Here is a 24,167-nt window from a genome sequence, read left to right as displayed (position 1 = left end):
CTCGCAGAACTTAAAAACACAAAGTTTTTCATATTGACGGTATATTTTGAATTTTGAAGCGTAATAGCAGAAAACTTATTTTGCCTTTTTTTTTCCTCATGCATGGGATAACCACGGTAATAAAATAAACTACATACCATTGAGCTAATATTCAATACAATCAGTACTTTTCCCTTCTTGAATGAGTAGCCATGGTCTGGTTCGGGATTAGGTTCCCTTCCGTTAAACGATTCTTGATTACTCAAGTTAAGGGCCCAGGTATTGATACATGCAATCAAATATCTATTTGTTCTGCAGCAAAAGAAATAGGAATAGTAGAACGTTGCTGGCTAAATTTTCGCTGCTTGAAACTTTTATAGAATCATCCTCCAATTTAATAAACCTGAAACAAACAAACTTTTAGATCTTTGATAAAAATAATTTGGAAAACCACCAAAACAAACCAACAAATGACAGGCAAATTTCTGTTGTAAATGATCAAGCCTACCTTGATAACCTAACAGACTTGCCTTTATTGATGGATAAATAAAATCAGGTTAGTCCCAGCATGAAAATTTTTCAAATTAACCTATAAATTTTAACTTTTTTGAGTAAATTTAAGGATAGGGGTACTTTTTTAACCAATATTGAAAAAATTGTTGAAAAAATTATGTAAAAATTGGTGATTAGAAATGTAAAAAAAGGTGAAACATTTTCTGGGCTTCTCACGGCGATATCTCAGCACTCACTTTTTACATATGGGACGGACTAGATTGGAGCGGCAGTTCATCTCTATATCAAAATATAAAGTAAGCTATTTACTGTCACAACACTCTTTATTCTCTTGTAGAGTGAGATTAAAGCTAAAGTGGCGACGTTAACAGTTAACGTTAACAGTAACTTTTAAAAATGTTGATATAGAGTTTCGCTCCAGAAAAACAAAAATAAAACTACTTTACCGACAATTGGGAGCTGAACGCAAAAAGCATTCCCCAGTACCAAGCTCTCTCCCTTTCACTAGTGTTGATTTAATGGTTTGAAACATTTATAGAAATGTCCAAGTTTCGAAGCATTTTCAGTTGTTGATTTAGTGTTACGGTACATTAAGGAATTACTCTATAGTGACTTTGAAAGCTTTCTATTAAAGCTTAGAAACATTTTATATTAAATGCTTCGAAGCTCTAATTTGCTACTCTATAATTATACAGCAATTCCATTTGAAAAGAGCCTAAACCAAAAAAAAAGTTCTCCGATCGGGCTCAAAATTTTTCTGGGGGTTCCTTGGCCAAAATAATTAGACCCGTATTTTTTTGTTTGGCCATTAGGGTGGCCTACATCGTGCTAGGGTGGTTCAAAAAATGGCAATTTTCGTCATTTTCGCAAAAACCACTTTTTCTAAAATATCTCCGCGCCATTTCATCCGATTTTAGCTGTCTTAGACGCAAAGAAAGGTGATGAGTTTGGCTATTTGGGAAAAATAGTAAAGTTCCAAAATCTAGCTTAACTATTGAAAAGTCGTATGAAAACTTAAAATGGCGTTTTGACCGTGTCTGGACCAAAGAGCCTATGTCTGAAAATATTTTTCGGATTCCTCGGAAAATTTCACATAACATATCAAAATTGGCGATGTCGAACCGTACGTTTCCGAGATATGATTTTGAAAAAAACTGCGTTTTCGACGCGCCACGCGCAAAAACGGGAAAATGACGAAATCGGCAAAAATCAACTTTTTCCACTAAAACTGCGATAACTTTAAAATTTCAGCGATGACCTATAGATGTTATGGTACCAAAAGTTGCGTCTCTCAATTACGAAAATTTTGGTACCCAGACATGTATAGGTCATCGCTGAAATTTTAAAGTTATCGCAGTTTTAGTGAAAAAGTTGATTTTTGCCGATTTCGTCATTTTCCCGTTTTTGCGCGTGGCGCGTCGAAAAACGCAGTTTTTATTTTCAAAAAATCGTATCTCCAAAACGTACGGTTCGACATCGCCAATTTTTTGATATGTTATGTGAAATTTTCCGAGGAATCCGATAAAAATATTTTCAGACATAGGCTCTTTGGTCCAGACACGGTCAAAACGCCATTTTAAGTTTTCATACGACTTTTCAATAGTTAAGCTAGATTTTGGAACTTTACTATTTTTCCCAAATAGCCAAACTCATCACCTTTCTTTGCGTCTAAGACAGCTAAAATCGGATGAAATGGCGCGGAGATATGATTTTAGAAAAAGTGGTTTTTGCGAAAATGACGAAAATTGCCATTTTTGAACCACCCTAGCACGATGTAGGCCACCCTAATGGCCAAACAAAAAAATACGGGTCTAATTATTTTGGCCAAGGAACCCCCAGAAAAATTTTGAGCCCGATCGGAGAACTTTTTTTTTGGTTTAGGCTCTTTTCAAATGGAATTGCTGTATAAATACAGGCAAGAAATAATGTTTCAAGCTGTCAATGGTTTGAAGCATTTTCAAAGCCTATATAAAGTGTCATAGCAACGGAAAAGCTGATTTAGAGTGAATTTAGAGTTTTGATTTAGTGCTTGTGGTTGGTTACTTGTGGTAAATTACTGATATGTAATCCAAGATGACAGACTGTGATTATAATTAAACCAGCCCTCTGTCACAACGGCCATGTTTATGAAACCTAAATGTTCGACGCGAACATGAAGACAACAAAGAAGATGAAGAACGCATTTCCTGTCAAAATTTGAAAATAAAAAAACCGCGTGGTAAAAAAACGCATAGTTTCATAATGTTGAAATGATTTCCATGAAAAAATAACGACACGGTACGGATTTCCAAACACAAGTTCCCGAAGGACCCTATCCGCCAGAGACTATGGATAAATGCCCCGCGAAATTGCGATAAAGATGGTTTTGCAAGTTAGAAGTTCAGATTTGTTCGAACCACTTCGCGATGAACTTCTTGTGATTCCACAAAAGATCGGATTCTACACAAGCACGCGATTCCTTCGATTCCCTATTCCCCGCTGTCGACGTTAATCCCTGCCGGAGATTGCAGCGAGTTGTTCGGAAGGATCTACAGCGGGACTTGGCCAGTCCCCGGTCCAGTACTACCCGGCAAATCTTCCAGGTCAATCGGAAGCAACAGTTCTCACCTTTTTTCGTAACAGATTTGCACACACAAAAAGTGATGTATCTTGAAGATTTGGTGTAAACAAACAGACAACACCAATACTGCTACACTCACAGAGCCCACGCAGCAGTATTAGTGAAGAGCCCACGATAAGCAACGTGGGCTCTTCACTAATACTACTACGTGGGCTCTTCGAGGTTTTGGTGACTGTCAAACGTTCTAGCCATTCACAGTGGTGCCAGAGGGTTGAATTAAACCTATTTTTGGTAGGGTTACCATGCTTTTTTTATTTCACTTATAACATCCCTTAAAATAGGGATCATAATCCAAGTTAATGACATTAAAATAACGATTTTTAAATTCAACTGTCGTCACTTTCTTCCTTCACCTTCTTTTTCTTTTTTTTCTTCTGTGACGTTGGCGTTTCCGTCACAGCAGGTTCCTCTTCGTCCTCTTCTGGCTGAGCAACCTGGCTCTCTCGCTTCTTTTTCTTTTTCTTCTTCTTCTCACTCTGTGGCTCAGCGCCCTCTTCCGGTGGCGTTTCCTCGTCCTCGGTTTTGATCTTTTTTGAGGCGTGGGCAACCTCAGCCGTACTTGCATCGAGATCCTTCTGCTTGTTCTTTTTTTTCTTTTTGGACGATTCTCCGGCGCTGGGTTCATCGGACGGTTCCTCCTTAACCTCTGGCTCAATCTCCTCGATCTTTGCCCCTTCAGATAGCTTTCGCTTCTTGCCGATCGGCAGCGTGCTATCCTCGCCGCTCTTAAACACCTTCACTTCGCTCTTGGCGTGGTACTTTTCGAGCTTGGCCTTGGCTTTACCGGTGCCTGACAGCCGCGACATGTTGCCCTCCTCCAGCAGCCGCAGACGCATCTCCAGCTTGGCTCGGTGTTCCGTGCCCAGTTCCATCGAAACGTCCTCACCGAACGCGTCCACGCGGGTCGCGAGCGATGCCTTGGCCGCGAGTGATCGGGAAATTTTACCCTTGTTTTTGGCGCTGGCCGAACCGATCAGGCTGGCGTGGAAGATCAAACCGTACTTTGGGGTGTCCTTTTTGGTCTTGAGTGCGCGGAACAACGCCTTCTCGGCACCTGGTGGGAGAATGGAGAGATACAGACAGTGTTAAGAGAAATGTTTTTACGGTACGGTATTTTTTTATGATTTGATTCAAATTTTGCTTCAGACAGCCAAGGAAGGTGAAATCATTTCTGATCATATCTTGTTAGTCGCGAAACCATGTCCTTAATATCATCATTGAAATGCGCTAGAGGATTTAGGGAGTTTAGCTTGGAATACTTGCCTAGGATTTGCACAGTCGAAGCGGGATGTTTGGCCAGGTTGACCAGCGACCCGGCGTGCGCGATGAGACGGGCTCCGATGGTTTCGCCGACGAGAACGGTCAAATTTGGTGCCATCGCCATCATGCGCGTCTTCAGGTAATCGTACAGATGCGTCCGGTACTCGTTGATGGAGAGAATTTCGTCGCACAGGTTCTGAATGTTGGTAATGTCTTCCTCAGAGATTTCCGTGCCCATGGAGATCTCGGCCGCTTCCTTGACCTTCTCCTCGAGCTCTTCCGGCAGAATGTCCGACAGATCGGTCGTGGCCATATTGTCACGCGTGCCAACTAGCTTTATCGTCTTTATAAAGGCAATGTTGTCGGTGAGAATCTTTCCCAGCTCAGGGAAGTGCCAGCCGTACCTGAAAGAGTCCCAAAAACCTATCAATGCCGTGTAACGAGCGGTTCTTTCATGATCGCCGGGCCACCTCATCAGTTTGCATTGCGTTACTCAACAGAGACATGTGGAGCAGTCCCAGTGACACGCGGAACATCACTTGAGTATGAAACCCCGTTTTAATTTTGCGATGTTTATGGAATAGGTGACATACCTAGTTGTTTAGGAACAAAACCGACGAAACTTACCACTCTCTAGCGCGCATCATGTAATTGTTCAGTTCCTTGTCCAGATCGTCCAGCAGACACTGGGCTTGCACGATCATCGTGTCAATCTTGTCTGGCGAGAATTTGAGCTTGTACCGGGAAAGTGAGTGAGCCAAACCGAGGGCCATCGCGGTCATTTCCTTCTTCGGCAGCCCGGACAGCAGACTCTCGGACTGCGACCGGATGCACCGCATCAGCTCTTGGACGCCCGTGTTGGAGACGCACTGCAGCGACAGCTTGTCCTTGATGGCACTGCCCAACTTGGCGTCCGCCACCAACAGCTGGTTCTGGACATCGTCCGAAACGAGCTTCTTGAGCGTCTTCTTAAGCGACTTGGAAACCTTGCCCTCGACGGCGGCAGTCGCAGCGGAAAGTGCCTCGGTGGTGTCGGCAAACTTTTCAAAGTGCTTCAATTTTACACTGGAAAACAGACATTTTATCAGTTTTATTCACATTTTTAGTTTTATATGATTTGATAAAAAATAATAATTAGGTTTTATGCACACACCCGCATTTTGACAGACGCACACGTGGCAAAAATGTAAACAGTGCACGCGAGCTGTCAAAATCCTAACCTCTAAACCGAGTCGGTGTAGAACCTAATGAAGACGAAAATGTTCATAAAACAAAATCAACACTCTTGAATCCTTCTTTGAATGTTGGGTGAAGCGTTTATGAAAAATTACTTTACGACGACAAATTTAAAGCTTTTTCAAAAATCGCAAATGAACAAGCGGAACGAGGCGTCGATCGACTTTAAAACAAGAATGCAAAAAACACGACTTACACTTTATTTGCCAGCTCCGGCGTTTCAAACTCTAGATAGAGATTATCAATTTGCTGCAACTTTTTCTCGTCCAGCAGCTGGAAAGAATGAAGAATACATGTTAAGGTCGAACAATCATCAAAATTTAATGATTAAAAAAACATACGCTTGAGAACCTCTGAACTCTGATGCAAAGTCTAGAAAACATGTGGCTAATTTGCATACTTGGCTTATTTACTTACAAGACCAAGAAAATCAACTTTATTTACCTTACTTTTGAACTTGAAAAATAATAAATAATAAAAAAATTGTATGAATGAAATTAGAAGACAATTTAAAAAATTACTTCAGATTATTAAGCGTGCATGTCGACGCTTAGACAAAACATAACCTATATTAGACAGAGCTTACTTGGATGGCTTAGACAAAGGATTCGTCCATGCTTTTATTTAAACAATTTTAGATAAAGTTTGGTTCAGACATTTTAGATCATAATAATTATACTTTTAAAATGACTAGTTTCATTACATTACACACAACAAAAGAAAAAAGTGTTTTCCAAGAATGACAAAAACATTTATTACTCACCTTGAAAATGGCATAACCCGCCGGTGTTTCGTACAGCACGAACATTTTTACTGCTGTAAGTTATCGAATCTCTAATGTAAAAAAATAAATTCCCCGAGCTTAACAGCGCACTTACACTTCCGACTTTGAAATAATATTTAAACTTTCAATGGCAACATTTTGAACAAGCGTCCACGCGCAACAAGATCCGAGGTAAAAGTGAGGGCCGTTTCAAATCTCCGCCTGCTGAGCTGAACTGCCGTCGCCCGTCAGTCAGTGCGTGAGGTACGGTACCGGATGTTGATGAAGCAAAATGAAGCGACGCGCACGCAGCTGTCAAAACATTGCTGAAGCGCAACGCGACGCGGTACACGCGCTCACACATGTGCACGGTCGGCTGGATGTACTCAAAATCAAGTTCAAATCCACTCAAAATCAAGTTCGGAGCTCGAACTGAAAATGAGTGGTTTTCTGAACTTGATTTTGAGTGAATTTTTCACTCAAACAACAGTTCAAAAGCTTAACTATCGTTTGAGTAGTTTGGACTTGCGATTAAAATGTCAAGTTGGTGCTTGTAGTTTGCACTTAGCAGTGAACTTTTCTTCAAAGTGGAGGTAAGTATTGCTCGAATGCCGTTTTTCCTTGTCCCGGAACAGTTCGGGAAGGTTGATGGACCACTTTCGCAGCTGGCGAAAGTGGCAATCCAGTTTTCTTTTTGCCGGCAAAGTTGACTTGTTTATGTTGAGCCCTTCCGGATTGTCCGGAAGGTGCAAATTCAGTTGAAGGAGGAACTTGATTCATTGTTTTTGAACCCTCCGGATTGTCCGGAAGATGCAAACGTGGTTCCAGGAATCATTTGTTTCTTTGTTTTTGGACCTTCCGGACAGTCCGGCAGGTGGAAAGAACGTTGGAGGAGGAATTTGTTTCTTTGTTTTTGGTCCTTCCGGAAGGTGCATATAACGTTTGAGGAGCAATTTGTTTCTCTGTTTATGTTCCCTCCGGATTATTCCGAAGATGCTAACAAGGTTAAAGGAGACAATTGATTCTTTGTTTTTGGACCTTCCGGACAGTCCGGAAGGTGCAAAACTTATTGGAGAAGGAATGTATTTTCTATGATTTTGCATCTTCAGACGATCCGGATGGTGCAAAACCACACGAAGGTGGAGAATACACTTTTTCTTGTTTTTTTTTTTTTGTATTCTAGATTGCTGCAACCCTTGCCAGCTGCGACCTCTAGTGTGAGCAGCTCGATTACGCCAGCCAGTGCACCGACCACTGTTGCGCTCCGATTCAAATCTTACAGCCAGGGGTCTGGCTACCTCATTTGGCAACTTCTCTTCATCATCGGAGATGCCAACAGAGGGTAATACCATGTCAACGCAGTCCTCGCCAGGTTCAACCACGATGCGCCTCCAATGCCAACATCACCGCTTCAAGCGTTCAGTAAGCGAGCTTCTTTCGCCCCCGGTGTCGATGACCGCGGTGGCTCAACCTTCAACACCAACTTAACCGGCCCTGATCAGATCAAACCACGCTCATTTCTTCCGCGGCAGTGATAATATCTTCACCGTATCGCCAGCAGGAATGGTATTTTCTCATTTCCTCGCCGATGGCCGAGGGCTTTTAGATATCGTCCCTCGCTAAAATCATCAAATTTTCGGCGTTCTCCCAAAACTGCATCAAGAGAGCGAAGCGAAAACGACGCCGATGAAATAGCGAGCAACGAACACACAGCCAGTCCCCTCGCTCAAAAAGCAAGAGAAAGAGCAATCGTGAAATTCTCTCGCCCGTAAGCCCTGTAGAAATGAGTTCATTTGTGTGCGTGAGCTCCAGTGTATTTATATTATTTATACAACAATTTCGTGTGCGTGTCTCTCGGGTTGGAACGATAGTTCCATCCGAGCCAACGATAGGGTATTTCTCGTCGATGTGATGGGCTTTCGATATTCGCGATAGCAAGCCGACCATCACTCGGCTGCGAAAGAGAAGAGAAGGTTTAAGAGACGAGGAACGCACCGAAATATGCATCAATGATAGTGCGATGGTGATGGTTTACCTACCCTGCCGACAGCGGAATACCAACTACAATCGCTTCTTTCTCTTTAGCGGCAACAGCCAAGCTATCGCCAACAAGCTGCAGTACAAGATCAACACCAACCTTCAGGCGCATTCGTACCCGCTGTTTAACGGCGTGGCACCCAGAATCATCACCGTGTTACCGGTGTGGTTGGTGGAGGGCAGAACAACCACTATCAGCCATCGCAAGTCCGAGACGCGGACGGAGGAGGTCGGGGTCACGGACACGGAAACTAGGGATCACATGGCGATCAGCTCCAAAGCATCAAGCAACCCGACGACAACAACGACAGCAACAACAACAACAACAACAGCAGTCTTCTCTCGCATCCAATGGGGGAGTTAACAGCCGAGCGGGCTCGCCGTACGCAACACCTCGTCCCAGATTCGATCAATCAGATAAAACTACTCTGAAGACTATGATAGTATGATGAACTCGCAGAATCATCACCACCGAAGATGGGAAGTTCGCGGCGCCACCACCGTCAATGTTCGACGCATTGGCATCCCGAAATCAGCACGTATTCAGCTTTGGTTCGGATCTGCTTCAGTCGTCCTACCAAAGTCACATTGGACATGCGGAAGTGGCCGCGGGAGACAATTTGATTGACCCTGGCGATTTCACCATCGCAGAACCATCAATTGGCAGCGTAGAAAAGCAAGCTATCCTGTCGGCAGAGTGGCTTCAAGAAAAATTTGTTCTGTGGATTGAGTCCGTGAAGCGGTCCGCCAGCAAAGTTGTTCGGAAGGATGTTACAGCCGACCTTTGCGTCAGCGCCGCGTGCCAACGACTCACTGTCCGTCCTGAGCGAACTTTCGCTGGGCAGTACCAACGGTGAGTTTTGGTTGAAATTTTTAAACTCTTTCCATGGGTCTAATTTAATGCGGATTAAAAACGTACATATTCTCTCTGTCATTTCAGCTGGCGCCGAGTTGACCTGGAGTACGCGGGATCTTCGTCAGATGCCCGTAATTCATTCCGGGGAGGAGTTGGGCGTGATTGGAAGAGGATTTTTGGAGATACGAAGCGGCACTGGCTGCGCTTGGTGATGCTGGTGATCTCCACGTCGCACCAGTATTCGAGTGCGAGTTGAAGAGGGGCCCGGATGTCGTACTTCTCCGTCACTGTCGCCGTAGCTCCGGTAAGCAGCCAATCATCCCAAATCTCAAACTCCTTCTAAACCCTAACCCCAGAAAATCCCCTTTATGGACAAACTCGATGAAAAGTCCCGGAAGAAGCCGCCGTTGAACAATCCGCTGATTGTGGTTCCAAGCGGGAACTGGAGGAAAACCTACATCTACGTCGTCCATCTCAAAGATTGTTACCTGAAGACAAGGCTAGACAACCAGAAGGTTGAACACCTAACTTCGGTGCAGTGAATTGGCCGAGTCATCCCAAAGTTGTACAAACGCGGGCCAAGCGCGCCCTCGAGAGCTCCATGTCCTCCCAGCACGCGGTAAAAAATGCCAAACTAAGCGAGCACATGCGGCGGCGGCGAGTTAAACGAGCAGAATGTTCTCAACGAACTTTTCAAACTCCTCGCGGAACCCAACTCCGTCTTCACCACCGGGTACTTCCCACTCGCACGTAACGTGACAGTCCCCCAGCAGATCCTGCGAATTGCCGAAACGTACGCCAATGAATTGGTCGACTTGCGCTTGGGCCAGGCGCGTCCTCCGTGAACAAGGAACCGCCGATGCGGCCAAGAATCCGTAACGAGATCCTCCTGAAACTCTCTGTTCCCGACAATGCCGTAGTCCGTAACAAGGCCATTCACAACCGTTCCAAATGTTTGTTGAAACAAAAGAAATAAAGATTTTTTTTATCAAAATGTTTTATTTCATAGGAAAGTTTCCTGAATTTTGTTATAAATTGCACCTATTTCAATTTGCAGGCCAAGGATTGATACCTTTTTTTTTCTTTTGCATAGGACGTACCCGCCCTAATATCACGGTAAGCTTTCAACCTCCCCGGAACTGTCTTTCGATATTACGTCGGGGAGGAGCAGCGCTAGTTGCGCTCTCATTTCGGAACGGTTGTTCCGAGAGGCACGCTCTATCATCGCGTGCCTTTTCATCAATTTTTAATATCTCAACTTTAATATGTCAACAGAACTACTGGGCCCGGGGCCCTTCGTTCCGGGACGCACGCTGGTCCGTGCGCCACTTCTCTTGCAGTTTAAGCATCATCTGCGTTATAGCTGTGGAAGCTGCACCCCATGCTTCCTCGCTCTGGCACATTCTGTATGTCAGGTTGTCTGGCGATGTGTCAGGACCACATCCCAGCAACAAAATCTCCCTGCTGCTTTGGAACCGGGGGCATTCAAATACCACGTGTTCCACCGTTTCGACGGTGCCTGAACAGTTCGGGCAATTGGGTGAGATCACGCAGAAAAATAAAGCATATGGGTCATTCCATCTGAAGCGGAACAGCATTTGAAAATTACCCTCTCCGATCCTGCTCAAATTTGGCAGAGCTGTTGATACTATCAAAGCATGCAAGAATCCCGAATTTCATCCAAATCGGACCACCCCCTCCATTTTTGTACCTCCCCAAAAAATTGACTTTTTGGCGATTTTTGACCAAACCTCCTAGTTTCAAACGGCGATAGCTCAGGAACCACAAATCTCAGAAGGTCGGTCTTAGACTCAATTTTGAAGGAAATTGGACGTAGAATCCATTTCCGTGATCAAAATTTTGATTAATTTATTTTTTCTACCTGTATTGCGCAATTGAAAACTTTAAACGGCCGTATCTCAAAACACCCCAACTTATTTTTTTGATTTGACCTCACCATCGTGTTCCCCGGCCAATTTTACATAAGAATCACTTATCGACAGAAATGAATATGTTTCATTCCAGAGATATCGAATTTTAAAGTTTAGTGTTTTTGAGATTACCTACATCAGCTTCATTCGCCGCATCTGAAGCACACAGGCGAGCTGATCAATAACTGCTACCTGGTCATTTATTGAAATAATATTTCATCATAAATAATCTTCATCAAATTGGGCAAAAAATAACTGTATAACACTGTAGGAATCTGGAGTTTAATCGCGAATGTGTATCTGCTCAAAAAAAATAATGAGGTGAATTTCTGTGCTAACCCATAGGATAGAGTAATAACGGCACACAGTTAAGGGCAGAATTGGAATCCGACGAAGCGAGCAGGAAATGAAATCTTGTTAGTAACACTGAACAATAAGTGCACGATACATTATTGAGTAAAACATATGAAAAAAATTGTTTATACGTTGTAGGGTAGAGTAGTCATCAATGAGACACGGGGAACAATGATAAAATGGCTCTCACAAGTCGTAGTTTCAACCAATCAGGCTCATATTTGGGGGAAAGGTGTGTCTACTGGATACACGTCTGCCATATAAGTGGCTTTGGTTATGGACGCTCCCTTGAAAAGTAATTCATAAATGTTTGATTCTGGGGTGTAAAAGTAAATTATGGACAAAAAATACTTTTTCGCTCGTAGGCTGCCATTTACACCAAAACTAATATTTCTTCAAATGTCTTTCGACGTTCCATAGGGATTAAGTTGGGCTACAATGTCCTTTCATTAGATTTGGCCAAAATTTAGAATAACCCAGAATCCAGGACTGTCTCATTGTTCCCCACTCATTTCAGCCCATGGGTAGCAATGAGACACTTTGATTTTTCTTCAATAAACTTTTCAAAATCGATGGAAATCTTTCAAAACATGAATTAAAAGTGATTTTTGGCATATTTATAGAATTTAAACTTCATTTAACCAAAAATACAAAGTTATTTGGTATTAATATATGGATTTTACAAAATTTAAATACTTTTTAGTGTAACTTTTGTTATTAAAAGTTTCATGTTGGCAAAATTGCTCTAAAATGTTCAAGGCAAGTCACTTGCAATGGAACAATACAAAAACATGATGTTTTGCTAGAAAAATGTTCCCCAGCTGTCTCATTGTTCCTGCCAAGTGCGTCTACAATGAGACAGTTGAATAACTCTGGCTGTAGATGTCGGATCGATCTCATATTTTGGTCAATGATAGAACACATTAAAAGAAAGATAATACAACTAAAAGCTCATTAAGACATGCTGATGAAAATATTAGAAAAATCGTTGAAAGTTGAAAACCAAAAGTGTCTCATTGATGACTACCCTACCCTACTCTAGTGGAGTATGAAAAGGATTTCTGGATACCTTCCAGAAATCCTTTTCATACTCCACCAAAAATTTAAGAAAATAACAAAGTTTGATCTGCTGCAAAGTGGCTAATTCCCCAAATTTAGTTGCGATGATTTTGACACCGTCCGAACTACAGTTTTTTTTTCTTTAATTCTTAGATTCTTGGAACACAATACGGCTGCTGTCCTCACGTGTAAGGATTTTTTTTTTATTAAATGTACCTTGACCAAAATCATCATTTAATCAAATGGAGCTGGCTCACAATATAAAAATTGATTTAATATGATCAATCTCTTAAACCATAAATCAGATTTGCCAAATTATGGCAAAGTGTCAATAATAAACTATAATAATAATAATAATAATAATAATAATAATAATAATAATAATAAAGCATGTTTTGGGGTTTTGCTGAATGGCACTATTTTGCTACCGCCCATGACAAAGGCCCTAGTCATGGCCTCGAAGGTACTCTAAAACGGTTAGCAACACGTTAAAAAACGGTGCATTCAAAATAAGCGTTTTCAACTGAAATCGAGTGATAAATAGCTCAATGAGAAGTGAACAAGCAAGTTTCTATCAAAAGTTTTGCAAATTTTGTTGTTCAAATAGTGAAAATGAGCAAATTGGATGAAACTAGGAGCGAGGACTTAACCTGGCAAACATACGAGAATTTCCCCTATTAGCCATTTGAATAAATATTTGCGTAAAATTATAAAAATATAAATTAAATTAATCATCTCCCAGAACACCAGGTAGCAGTTATTGATCAGCTCGCCTGTGTGCTTCTAGCAGATGCGGCGAATGAAGCTGATGTAGGTACACAGCAAAAAAAGTAGTAAAACGCTCGCATGTAAAGATGGGTCGTGTAGATATTTTTATGTGATATTACACAGTTTAGTAGTACTAAACTTCACAATTTTGCCTATCACCGTTTACACCCAAAATGTGTAATATTATACACACTTTTAATTAATATTGCATTCGCGTGTTGTTTACATCAGCAGCTGGAATCTAGCTGTCAAAATTGGCGAACAGTTCTCAACTCGCTCTAATCAAAACATTGCAAACGATTCAATCACAAATTTCAAGTGAAAAGTAGGATTCGTTTAAGGATTAAATCGTTTGTGCAGGTAAGTGTTTTGCCTCTTCTGCCTAAAAAAAATACCTCAAACTTTTACTAATTCCAGGACTTGCAACCTTCCGTAAATCTCCGGTTAGTTTCTGGCTTTAAAAGGACGGTAATTTTTCTCCCGGCGAGTGACAAAAGGGTACAATCGGTGATGGTCGGAAAAGAATAATTTTGGATTACGAATCAGCGTAGGACTCAACTTCAAGTATGCGGCAAGCTGACGGCTTCCACTCAATCGTCGACGGTCATTTCCAGGGATGGGCACCTACTCTGTGATTCAAATCGATCTACCGGCCATTGGCCAGATGAGATTTGTGTCCTCCGCGTGTCGCCGATAATCACTTTGTTTTTCTCAACAGGTTCAGCAACTAAGCTGCCATTTTGGAAATTTTCTGATCGAGATCATACCACAATTTCAAATGATGTCCGGACCATGCTCGGCAACATGACCAACGAAGTAAACCTGTTAGTGGTGCCCCGATACTCCAAGAGAATCACTCATCCTGGCCTGACCTCCACAGCATAGATAAACTATTGGCCAGCCGTGGAGGAGTCGGGTTTGAACCGTCCCGATACGGATGTCGAGCTCTGGTGCGCGAGGTGGAAAATGACAAAAGTGAGGACGGCAAGGAAGACGAGAACATCATGACGATGCCGAGTGCGTTCGAAATGGCCGAGACCCCGACGACGCCCAGCACGGCGACGAAAAAGTCCGCCGCCAAAAATAATGTACGTTCCTACGTGTACGTGTATGTGCTTTTCTTGTTGTCTTTTTCTATGTTTAAATGTTTGAAGAATTTTTAAACCTGGATGTTGTTCTAGGTCGCTTCAACGCCCAAGGCCCGCGCCATCAGCAACAAGACCAAAGCCGCGATAGCAGCCATCGAGGACATTACGAGCTCGCCATCACCGAAACGCAAGCGAAAACTACACAATTCCGGCGACGTGTCGACGCTGGATCTAAATACCTTCTCGTCGGTACGTCGCAATGTGCCCGTTTCACACCTGCTGAACCGCCCAGTAACGGTGGCGCGTCTTGCCACCTGTTCAACTCGGGCCACTCGGTGGTGTGGAACCGCATCGCCATCAAGTGCCACAAGTTCCAGGAGGCGGGCGCCAAGGTCGCCGAAACGCCTTCGGACGTGATAAAGATGACGGACGTGACACTCGCGTGCTTGTCGGATCCGCAGGTCGCGAAGGATGTAAGGCACTTCTTTAAGTGATTTCTGGAATATGGTCTAAATTGTGTAGTTACAAATTGCAGCTGTTGTTCGGCACCTGTGGCGTCATGTCGGTTAAACTCGTCGGCAAGGTCTACGTCGAGTGCCCGACGTCGACCCGGAAACATCGCAGGACATCGCCTACAAGATTGTCTCCAAAGGAGGCCGGTTCCTGGAAGCATAAGTAAGCCTTAAACGCGAACCTCGCGTCAACGCAGATTACAACTATTTTCTTTTTTCACGATCAAAACCCAGATTCAAGGCTCGAAGAACCAGGCCGAGGAGGACATGCTAATCACACTGGCCGCCCGCGAGCGGGGGTGCCAAACCTGCTTAGAAGCCATCACGCGCAGCTCGTTCTACCTCGGTGACGTGAGCAACGCGTCCAAGATGAATCTGGTGCTGCAGATGATTGACGACGTGACGCTCTGGCCGGCAAGTGACTGTAAGTTTCGGTATGATGTAGTATGCAGCAGCCGCGGCTGCGAATGTAGTTGGGTCGACCCTCGGGACGGTCTCAGCTGACACCCAGAACCATCGTGACCCGAGATTTCCCAGGATCAGCACGGATCTCGGTTCATCCATCAAAAGCTGGGTCGGCAAACGGTGCGTTCGAGTTCGACTTTAAGTTATCCAGAAGTACTTTGCCGAACAGAAGCAAACCATCCCCTACAGCTGCCTTCGATGGCCCCAGGAAGAATTTCGGCCGAACAGCAGCAGCAAATCGTTCGCGAGCTGGACGGCCAGTTGCTTAAATGTGGCGGTAAAAAGACTCTAATATAATAATTAAGTTCATGTTTAGTGTTTCAAAGAGAAAAAAAAGCAATAAATCATATCGAGTATAAATATTTCGTTTGTTTATGTTTTACATGACATTTCTAGGTAAAAACCAATTCGATATCTATCCCTGGTTCCAAAAATGGGCTCTGTGTAATATTACACATTTTTTGGTGTACATTCATGGATGTAATTTTAAGCGCTTTTTTTCACAAAGGTGATGTGCATGCTTTTTGATGCGATATTACCATCGGATTTTTTTCTGTGTAATCTAGAAAACACAAAACTTTAAAATTCGATATCTCTGGAACGAAACATATTCATTTCTGTCGATAAGTGATTCTTATGTAAAATTGGCCGGGAAACACGATGGTGAGGTCAAATCAAAAAAATAAGTTGGGGTGTTTTGAGATACGGCCGTTTAAAGTTTTCAATTGCGCAATACAGGTAGAAAAAATAAATTAATCAAAATTTTGATCACGGAAATGGATTCTACGTCCAATTTCCTTCAAAATTGAGTCTAAGACCGACCTTCTGAAATTTGTGGTTCCTGAGCTATCGCCGTTTGAAACTAGGAGGTTTGGTCAAAAATCGCCAAAAAGTCAATTTTTTGGGGAGGTACAAAAATGGAGGGGGTGGTCCGATTTGGATGAAATTCGGGATTCTTCAATGTTTTGATAGTATCAACAGCTCTGCCAAATTTGAGCAGGATCGGAGAGGTTAATTTTCAAATTTGCACTTTTTCGTGCACAGTTGAGATGGAATGACCCATATTTGAATCAACAAAACGTTTTGTTGATTTGAAAATCATATTTTTTGTTGAATCAACGCTAAACGTCAAAGCAGCTTTTTCAAAACAACAAAAGACTTTTGTTTAATCGAAAAAATCAAGGTTTGTTTCAACACAAAATCGGCGTTGATTATATTCAACAAAAATTTTGTTGATTCAAACCTCATACAGGCTGATTCTACAAAACTTTTTTCTGCGTGATTGCGTGTCCGAATCTGTGTAGGTACTGTCTGAAGCAAGCACCCATGCACCGATAGGACTTGGGTTAGGTAGAAATTTATTTCCCCATGCGTCCTGTTTACCCACCTTTCTAGGTTGGGTATCACGCGATGTGTCCATCGCCCTTTGGTCGAGTCATCCCAGCTTCGTTGCCAAACAGTCATAGTGGCTGTCCTGGCCGAAGCACGATGCCTCCTGACCCCTCTTAGCTCGTGGCATCGCATGTCTTCTTGGACGAGTAGTCCAATTGGGATCATGCTAGCTAGTACGCAGGCCGCCTCTGCTGATGTGGTGCGATACGCACTACATACCCTAAGGCAAATTAGCCTATAGACGCTCGTAACCTTCTGTAGGTTAGTTTTAGCTTCTAAGGCAGCGCCCCATGCCGGTGCTCCGTAGCGGAGGACAGAACCGACCACTGTTGCCAGTAGACGCCTTTTACTACTTTTGACAGCAGAGTTATTCCCCATCATGCGAGATAGGGATGCTATCACTTTCATAGCTTTCTTACATACGTAGTCTACATGACTGTTGAAACTCAATTTGTCATCTACCCGGATACCCAGGTAGAGCAAAGACCTCTTCGAGGCGATCGAGCAGTTCCCTGCTCTGACGTTAATGCACTGTGCAGACTTGAAGTTGTTCACGGTAATTACCTCTGTCTTTTGATGCGCAAGCCCTAGATGGTGCAACCCCATCCATTCTTCGATTGTCCGTATTGCTTCGGTTGCTTGTACCTCGACTTGGAGCTGTGACTCACCGAGCACCATTAGGACGATGTCGTCGGCAAAGCCAACTATGCTAACGCCCGTCGGTAACTCCAGGGTCAGCACCCCGTCGTACATACCATTCCACAACCCAGGACCGATCAAGGAGCCTTGTGGGACCCCCGCCGTGATGATCAGTTCGCGAAGACCCTCGTCCGTCTCATAGAGAAGGACTCGGTTTTCGAAGTAGCTTTTAAGCAACTAGCACAGGTAGTTGGGGACGCGAAATCTATGGAGGGATCTCGCAATGGCGTCCCAACTAGCGCTATTGAAAGCATTCTTGACATCTAGAGTGATGACAGCGCAGAAGCGCATCCCTCGACGCTTGGGTTCGACTGCGATCTTAGCTTTCTCAAGGACTGCTTTAATCGCGTCGACCGTGGACCTTCCTTTTCTGAAGCCAAATTGACGGTCTGAAAGACCCCTCTCTAAATAAATCGTTAATCTGTTGAGAATAACTCTCTCAAGCAGTTTGCCAGCGGTGTCTATGAGACAAATGGGTCTATACGCGGATGGGTCGCCGGGTGGCTTCCCCGGTTTTGGCAACAGGACGAGCCTTTGTCGCTTCCACCGGTCCGGAAAGACTCCTGTGTCAATGCACTTTTGAAGAGCCGACCTGAACATGTCCGGGTTTTCCTCGATCGCCAATTTAAGGACCTGGTTGGGGATCCCATCGGGCCCCGGTGCCTTATTCGCTTTGAGGGCTGATGCGGCTTTGATAAGTTCCTCATTCGTGATGATTTGTTCATCTACCGTCAACCCCTCATGGTAGTAGGGAGTCGTTGGCCAGGGCTCAACCTCATGGTGAGGGAACAACCCGTCGATGATCCGTGACATCATTTCTGGTGAACGATCAATGGCAACCGCGCCACTCTTCAGCTTAGCCATAACAATCCGATAGGCGTTACCCCATGGTGCATTGTTGGCTTCTTGGCAGAGGTTGCCGAAGCAGTTCCTCTTGCTCTCTTTAATTGCCTTGCTAAGGGTAGCTTTGGCGAATTTGTAGATCACCCGCCTGGCTTCCCTCTGCTCTTCGGAGCGAGCTTGTTGGAGTTTCCTCCGGGCCCTCAGGCTAGCTGCTCGAATGGCAGCTATGTCCTCGTTCCACCAGTAAACTGGGGATCGCGCGTTTCTTGGCTTAGATTACCTCAGCATAGCTACATCACTAGTGTCAGTCAGGATGGTCATTAACCCGTCGCAGTCGAGTTCTAGAATGTCCCGAGTGGCACTTTCTCTTCTTAGCGCTTCGACAAAGACTTCCTTGTTCAGAGTCGATGTCTTCCACCGGCATTCTTGTCGGGAGGTCGGTTGCGCGGGTCCGCGGGCCACACGGCAGATCCTAAACGTTACCGCTTGGTGATCGCTGTGAGTGTAGCCCTCGTCCACTTTCCAGTCCATGCTTGCCATAAGGCTGGGACTACAGAAAGTAACGTCAACGATTTACGAGACTCCGTTCCTACGGAACGTGCTCGTGAATCCTTCGTTGGCTAGATCAACATTTAGCCTGGCAAGTGCCTCAAGTAGGTCCTGGCCTCTACGGTTCAACTCGCGGCTACCCCATTGTGTGGACCATGCATTAAAGTCGCCGGCCACCACTACGGGGGTTTTGCCTGTGAGTGCGTCCGTCAGTCTATCCAGCATTCTGTCGAACCTGTCTATAGACCACCTCGGGGGAGCGTAGCAGCTGCAGTAGAAGACCCCGTTAACCTTAGCGATCACGAAGCCCTCCTCTTGTAACAGTTAAGGGGGGCGTGGGTGCGCTTCAGCTAAGTCGAGGCAAGGAAGAACCAACTAAAAAGAATTTGGAAAACCCTATTCCCACACTCACGAAACTATTGGCACTACGCCCCCCGGGGCATGGCCTTCCTCTAACGTGGGATTTCTGCTCCAGCGCCTCTGACGAGACAGGAGAAACCGGGACCGACGTTTTACTTCACCATCCGATAGAAGCTCAGTGGATAAGGCGGGAATCGAACCCGCGTCTCATAGCATCATCATTCCCACACTCAACATCTGCAAAATCCAAAACCCAGGCCAGACTCAACCTTCCTTGAAAACGCTCCCGCTTTCGCGCCAGTACGGTCTCGGGACCGTACTGCGAGAGGTCTGCTACTTCCCGACTAGTCAATGCTCAGGGCAGGTAAAGGAGTCAATCAATAACAAGGCGGCAAAATGCCCAATATCAACAAGAACGGAAAGAACAATCGAAACCAAATAGTTCTCTAGCGCGCAATAAGTTAAAACGCAAGCTTGGGGATGAACAGAAGTACCATGGGGTTTATTTGGTTCAAGTTACAGTATTTGGGGGGAACTTGCATGCATTTTCTATCTGACCTTGTTTCACGAGTTCATGGTGTCGGTTCTCCCTGGTCGTGTCGCGCGAACAGCTGGTGCAGCGCGCGTTCGGGTAGCCGCAGATGGCTGCGGGATGCTCTGCTCACCGGGATTCACGACGCAAGCCGCAGGTGGCTGCGGGCTGATCTGCTAGCTGCGTTTCTCGAACGGTGTTCGGCAAGCCGCAGGTGGCTGTGGTGATGATCTGCTCGCCGCGTTCGGCGATCAATGTTCGGCCGCGCTGGGCGCGCGGTCTGGACCAGGATCACGTGGCAGGTGTTCGTTAGATGCCGATTCCCAGCGGCGTCGCCGCAGGTCGAAAGCAACTTATCTTCTCGGTTCAGGTGCGTCGAGAAGATCACAACGAGATTCCCACGTGGCCAATGTTAGAACTGCCGTCGGTGGGCTCCAATGTCTCAGGGCTTTATCGGACCCCTACGGATAACCCACTGGCGTACTGTGACAAGTGCACCCAGAGAGTGTCCACTTGGCACGCTGTAGGCCAGGCGACCGGTCACAGGACCGGATTTCCCCTACGGTCAGCGTCCACTTGCTCAGAGGCTTTTGAACGAGGACCTCCTACGGACTGATACCACGTTCTCGTTGGATGTGCGAGGCGTTGCGGTATAGGGCTTTTTAACACGTGTTCACTTTAAACAGTCACTTTTCTGGCCGGTGAATGGCAGGGCAAACGTGTCGTATTCTTGGTGTGTGTGCGACTTACCACGAGGATGTTCTGCGATGGCAGGCTGGTACGATTCAGCGATGTGTGCTTGCAGCGGCCGTCGTCGGCCGGCGAGGTATGCTGCGGTTAAGTCGCGCTTGGCTGGTTCACCGCGTGGCTCCACCACGTGGGCGGGGCAGGTAAACTGCGATCTTCTCCCGTAGGCCGCCGTCAAGCTCGACAGCTTTCGGCGTGTGCTCGATCGCGGGCGGACGGTAAGATGCTCAGCTCGAGTCCAGTGCGTGTCGGCCGGCAGGGCGCGGGTGTAACGTGGTGACCCACAATCCCACACGTGCGAGTGGGTGCCGACGCCGACGCAATTTCCGGAGCTGCGGACGAGAGGCCAACAAAAAAACCTTCGCCTGAAGGTTTCTTCAGGCGAGAAACACGACAACCATGAGGAAAAGGGCCCTACCCGTGTTTAACGCACTATACCTTTGTATCAGCAGATATTCTTGCACACAATATGCGGTTTCCACTTTCGTTGTTCTTAACGTGCCTCTCGGCGCTGTTCGCCCTAGTAATTCACAACGTATTACAATTTTGCACTAAGTACAACAGAATTATACCTACTACTGATCGAGTTCAACTCGCTACACTCGATGATCTTTTCACCCTTCTAGCGTCTAAGACGTGGTTTGGCGTAAACTTCGTGTTCTTTAACTTTTGATTCGACTCAGAGCGCGGTTCGAATGCTAATGGGCTAGATCAGACAATCGTTCTTGCCTCGAGCCCCCAAAGTTTCGGACGATCGCGGAAAGCGCAAAGAGGAAAAGCCGATAATCGATCGTGGCTGATCGCGATTGGGCCACGTCATCACGTAGGTAGTATTTTTCAATTTTCTTTTGACCTTTTCAAGAAAGGCAGAGCCGGTCCTACGCCCGATCTACAGTTTGTGAGGAGAGGCGGGCAAATTCGTTTTAGTTATTTCCTTCCTCACTTTGATCTAACCGGCGCTGTGTAACCAGGAGGTTACACTCTGCTGCTACTAGCTCTTGTATTGGGAACTGACCCGTTACCCAGATTGCCGCAGCCTTTGGCGGGTCGCTCAACCATTTCCTATTCCCCTCCGGGACTTGGTATGGTTCCGAGAGAAGCGCTATGTCGCATTTCTTCTCGACCACCGTCTGAAAGAGCAGCTGTTGCGCCGTGTCACAGTGATTGAGGTTCAACTGTATCATTGCACGGTCGCAGCTTTTCGTTCGCGCTTCTAAAGCTGGGACAGTTATAGTTTCCCGTAACATGGTTGCTATCGTCCCCTGTACAGATTAGACACTTTGCCTTAGCCGTGCAGCCTTTCAACTGATGGCCTTCGGCGCCGCATCGTCTGCATACCTTACTACGGTCAGGTCCCTTGCAGGACCATGACTTGTGACCGTACTCAAGGCACTTGAAGCAGACGGTTGGGCGTTCGATCGCAGACACTGGGCATACTGACCAGTTGACTTTGATCTTACCCACCTTAAGCACCATGGCCGCGATTTTCGCTGGTAGCTTAAAGGTAGCCGTCTGCGTGCCTTGATTGTACTTCCTTAATTGTACGGGTACCGAGAGGGTGCCCGTAAGACACTGCGTTGTTATGGCGTCAAGGAGGTCTTCTGCCGTCGCCGTCTCATCCAGGTTCTTACACTGGAGAGTGGTTTCTGAGCAGAGTGACCGGACCTTGATTTCGTCACTTCCAACGCTCTCGTTAACCAGTCGGGCGTACTCGGAATTGGGCTTCGTACCCCTTTTAAGAATAAGGAGAAGCTCGTTCTGACGAGTTCGCCGCACCGACTTAGTAGCCTCACCAAGCTCCTTAAACTGCTCGTTAGAGCGCAAGTTTCGCAATAGACTCGCGTAGCTTTTCTCATCGGCCTTTATCGCTATAGCCTCGTTCCTCGTACGGGGCTTGTGCTTGGACCTAGGTTTCCTTCGGTTCACCACCGTGAAACCATCATTAGCGTTTCCATCACTGCTTTCGTCGCCCGGGTTGCCACCTTGGTACACCCCATCGGGGCTGGTGCCAACATCCTTGCTACCTGAAGGCGTGATTGGAACTGTAGGCTTGGGATCTGCGTTCTGGACGCCACCCTTCGCCTGCTTTGGCTTCTGATTTTGTTGGTTCTTGCCATTGTTCTTGCCCTTGTTCTTTCCAGTCTTGCCAGACTTTCCAGACTTCGATTCCGACTCCCACTTGTCCTTCTCCTCTTTGAGGCCCTTCAGTTCTTCACGCAGGATAAGGATTTCCTGCTGTGCCTTCGCAAGCTCTGAAGAAAGAGGCGATTGGGCCCCTGATTGAGACTCACACGAAGGTGGTGTGACGGTCGTCTCTTTCATGGCTGCTACCTCGGCGCTGAGCGCCTGGTTCTGCTCGCGAAGTGCGTACACTTCGCTGTCGAGCGCAGCTGGGATGGAGGCCGGCTTAGCAGCTGCAAGCTCCGCAATGGGTTTGGATAGCTCCTCAACCGTTGCTTGGAGGGCTGCATTCTTCTCCCGTAGCGAATTAAATTCACTGTGGGTTACCTGGTCCTCTACTTCGATGGAAGAGTGAGAATCGTTGTGGACCTCGAGGGCTTTCACCCTCTCCTCCAGCAACAGTCTCGCAGCTTTCTCCGTACTAGCCTCCTCAGCGAGGGTATTGTACTTCGATCGCATCTCCTTCCAGAGTTCCTCCGCTTGACGCACTAGCACCGTGAGTGACAGTCCAGATCTGGTGATGTCACTTCTGATATTGCCAGCGCTTCTGATGTGCTCGTTTAGCCTTGCGACTTCCTCGAGGGTGTAGTAGACGTTAGTCTTGCTACCCTCGGGCAGGAGGTCGTTTAGCACCACGTGCGCTCGTTCGCGTATTGCGTCGCTATCTATGGTAGGAGGTTTTCTCCTATTTCGTCCCGGAATGGGCGGTAGTTTCGGAGTTATCATCCGCTCTATCGGCCCTGTCCTCACACGTTTTGGGTCCCCTAGGATCTTTTCCTCAGAGAGGGATCGCTTGTAGGTCCCCACCATCTTCTGCCCTGCACCAGTCTTCGCGAACTGATACACAGCATTTTTCACGATCAGCGGGCCATTGACCGCAGTCTCAGGCTGGTTCGCTATCGCCTCGGCTGGTACTACTAAGGCAGGCTGGGAGGTAGTCCCCCCAGACTCCGCGTTTTCCACCGGACTTTCTTCTTGATCCGATGCTTTGGGTGCATCAGAACCCTCCTTTGAAATTTTTGAATTTGACAACATGCTGGTTCATCCCACGAGTCGCTAGGGAAATATACCGTCCGCCACGCCATTGCCCTGCATTAGCGCGGTAAGGGCTACAATACTGTGGGGAGCGCCCTGTTGCCCCACAGGCTACCGTTCGCGACTAGGCTGTTTTAAACCCTCCTAGCCATGAATCCCTCGACACGAATCGCATCACATCTTGGATTTAGGTTTGTGAAGTATGGGCCTTTGAACGCTTAAAGCGGCATTCGTTCGCTTTGTCGGAAGGATTTAACGGACTGGTGTGGCTTTTTGTAGGAAAACAACAACAACATTGCCCACGTTGGATTCCACCACGTCCTGATCGACTTCCCGCTGTTGGTCCGGGTGCTCAGCAGTGTAAACATGCAAGAGCATTCAGCTATCC

The 24,167-nt window shown here is 45.9% G+C and overlaps 3 protein-coding genes across 7 annotated transcripts; 2 read left to right on the top strand and 1 right to left on the bottom strand.

The window, feature by feature from the left end:
• Nucleotides 1-3,342: 3,342 nt before the first annotated feature.
• On the bottom strand, nt 3,343-6,629 carry LOC6047885 (nucleolar protein 58). The gene is made up of 5 exons (XM_001864832.2): nt 6,372-6,629; nt 5,805-5,881; nt 5,000-5,437; nt 4,376-4,776; nt 3,343-4,166 (listed from the first exon to the last, which is right to left on the bottom strand). The coding sequence occupies exons 1-5, from the start codon at nt 6,414-6,416 to the stop codon at nt 3,439-3,441; spliced, it is 1,689 nt and encodes a 562-aa protein (XP_001864867.1). The 5' UTR covers nt 6,417-6,629; the 3' UTR covers nt 3,343-3,438.
• Nucleotides 6,630-8,339: 1,710 nt separating this feature from the next.
• LOC119771180 lies at nt 8,340-9,534 on the top strand. 2 transcript variants are annotated; one of them, XM_038266719.1, is made up of 3 exons: nt 8,340-8,394; nt 8,457-9,261; nt 9,349-9,526. In XM_038266719.1, the coding sequence occupies exons 1-2, from the start codon at nt 8,381-8,383 to the stop codon at nt 8,770-8,772; spliced, it is 330 nt and encodes a 109-aa protein (XP_038122647.1). In that variant the 5' UTR covers nt 8,340-8,380; the 3' UTR covers nt 8,773-9,261; nt 9,349-9,526. The 2 variants fall into 2 exon arrangements, with proteins under 2 accessions (XP_038122647.1, XP_038122646.1); XM_038266718.1 differs by lacking the exon at nt 8,340-8,394 and having other exon boundaries at nt 8,725-9,261; nt 9,349-9,534.
• Nucleotides 9,535-13,604: 4,070 nt separating this feature from the next.
• On the top strand, nt 13,605-15,770 carry LOC6042030. Of its 4 annotated transcripts, none has more exons than XM_038249692.1 (5): nt 13,605-13,736; nt 13,794-13,819; nt 14,095-14,937; nt 15,000-15,139; nt 15,211-15,770. In XM_038249692.1, the coding sequence occupies exons 3-5, from the start codon at nt 14,521-14,523 to the stop codon at nt 15,248-15,250; spliced, it is 597 nt and encodes a 198-aa protein (XP_038105620.1). In that variant the 5' UTR covers nt 13,605-13,736; nt 13,794-13,819; nt 14,095-14,520; the 3' UTR covers nt 15,251-15,770. The 4 variants fall into 4 exon arrangements, with proteins under 4 accessions (XP_038105620.1, XP_038105621.1, XP_038105623.1 ...); XM_038249693.1 differs by having other exon boundaries at nt 13,794-14,192; nt 14,257-14,937; XM_038249695.1 differs by having other exon boundaries at nt 13,794-14,478; nt 14,558-14,937.
• Nucleotides 15,771-24,167: the final 8,397 nt, after the last annotated feature.

Source organism: Culex quinquefasciatus, chromosome 1, assembly GCF_015732765.1.
Source record: "Culex quinquefasciatus strain JHB chromosome 1, VPISU_Cqui_1.0_pri_paternal, whole genome shotgun sequence".
Lineage (NCBI taxonomy): Eukaryota > Metazoa > Arthropoda > Insecta > Diptera > Culicidae > Culex > Culex quinquefasciatus.
Note: the sequence above shows the minus strand (reverse complement) of the source record. Positions and strands in the feature narration are given on the sequence as shown.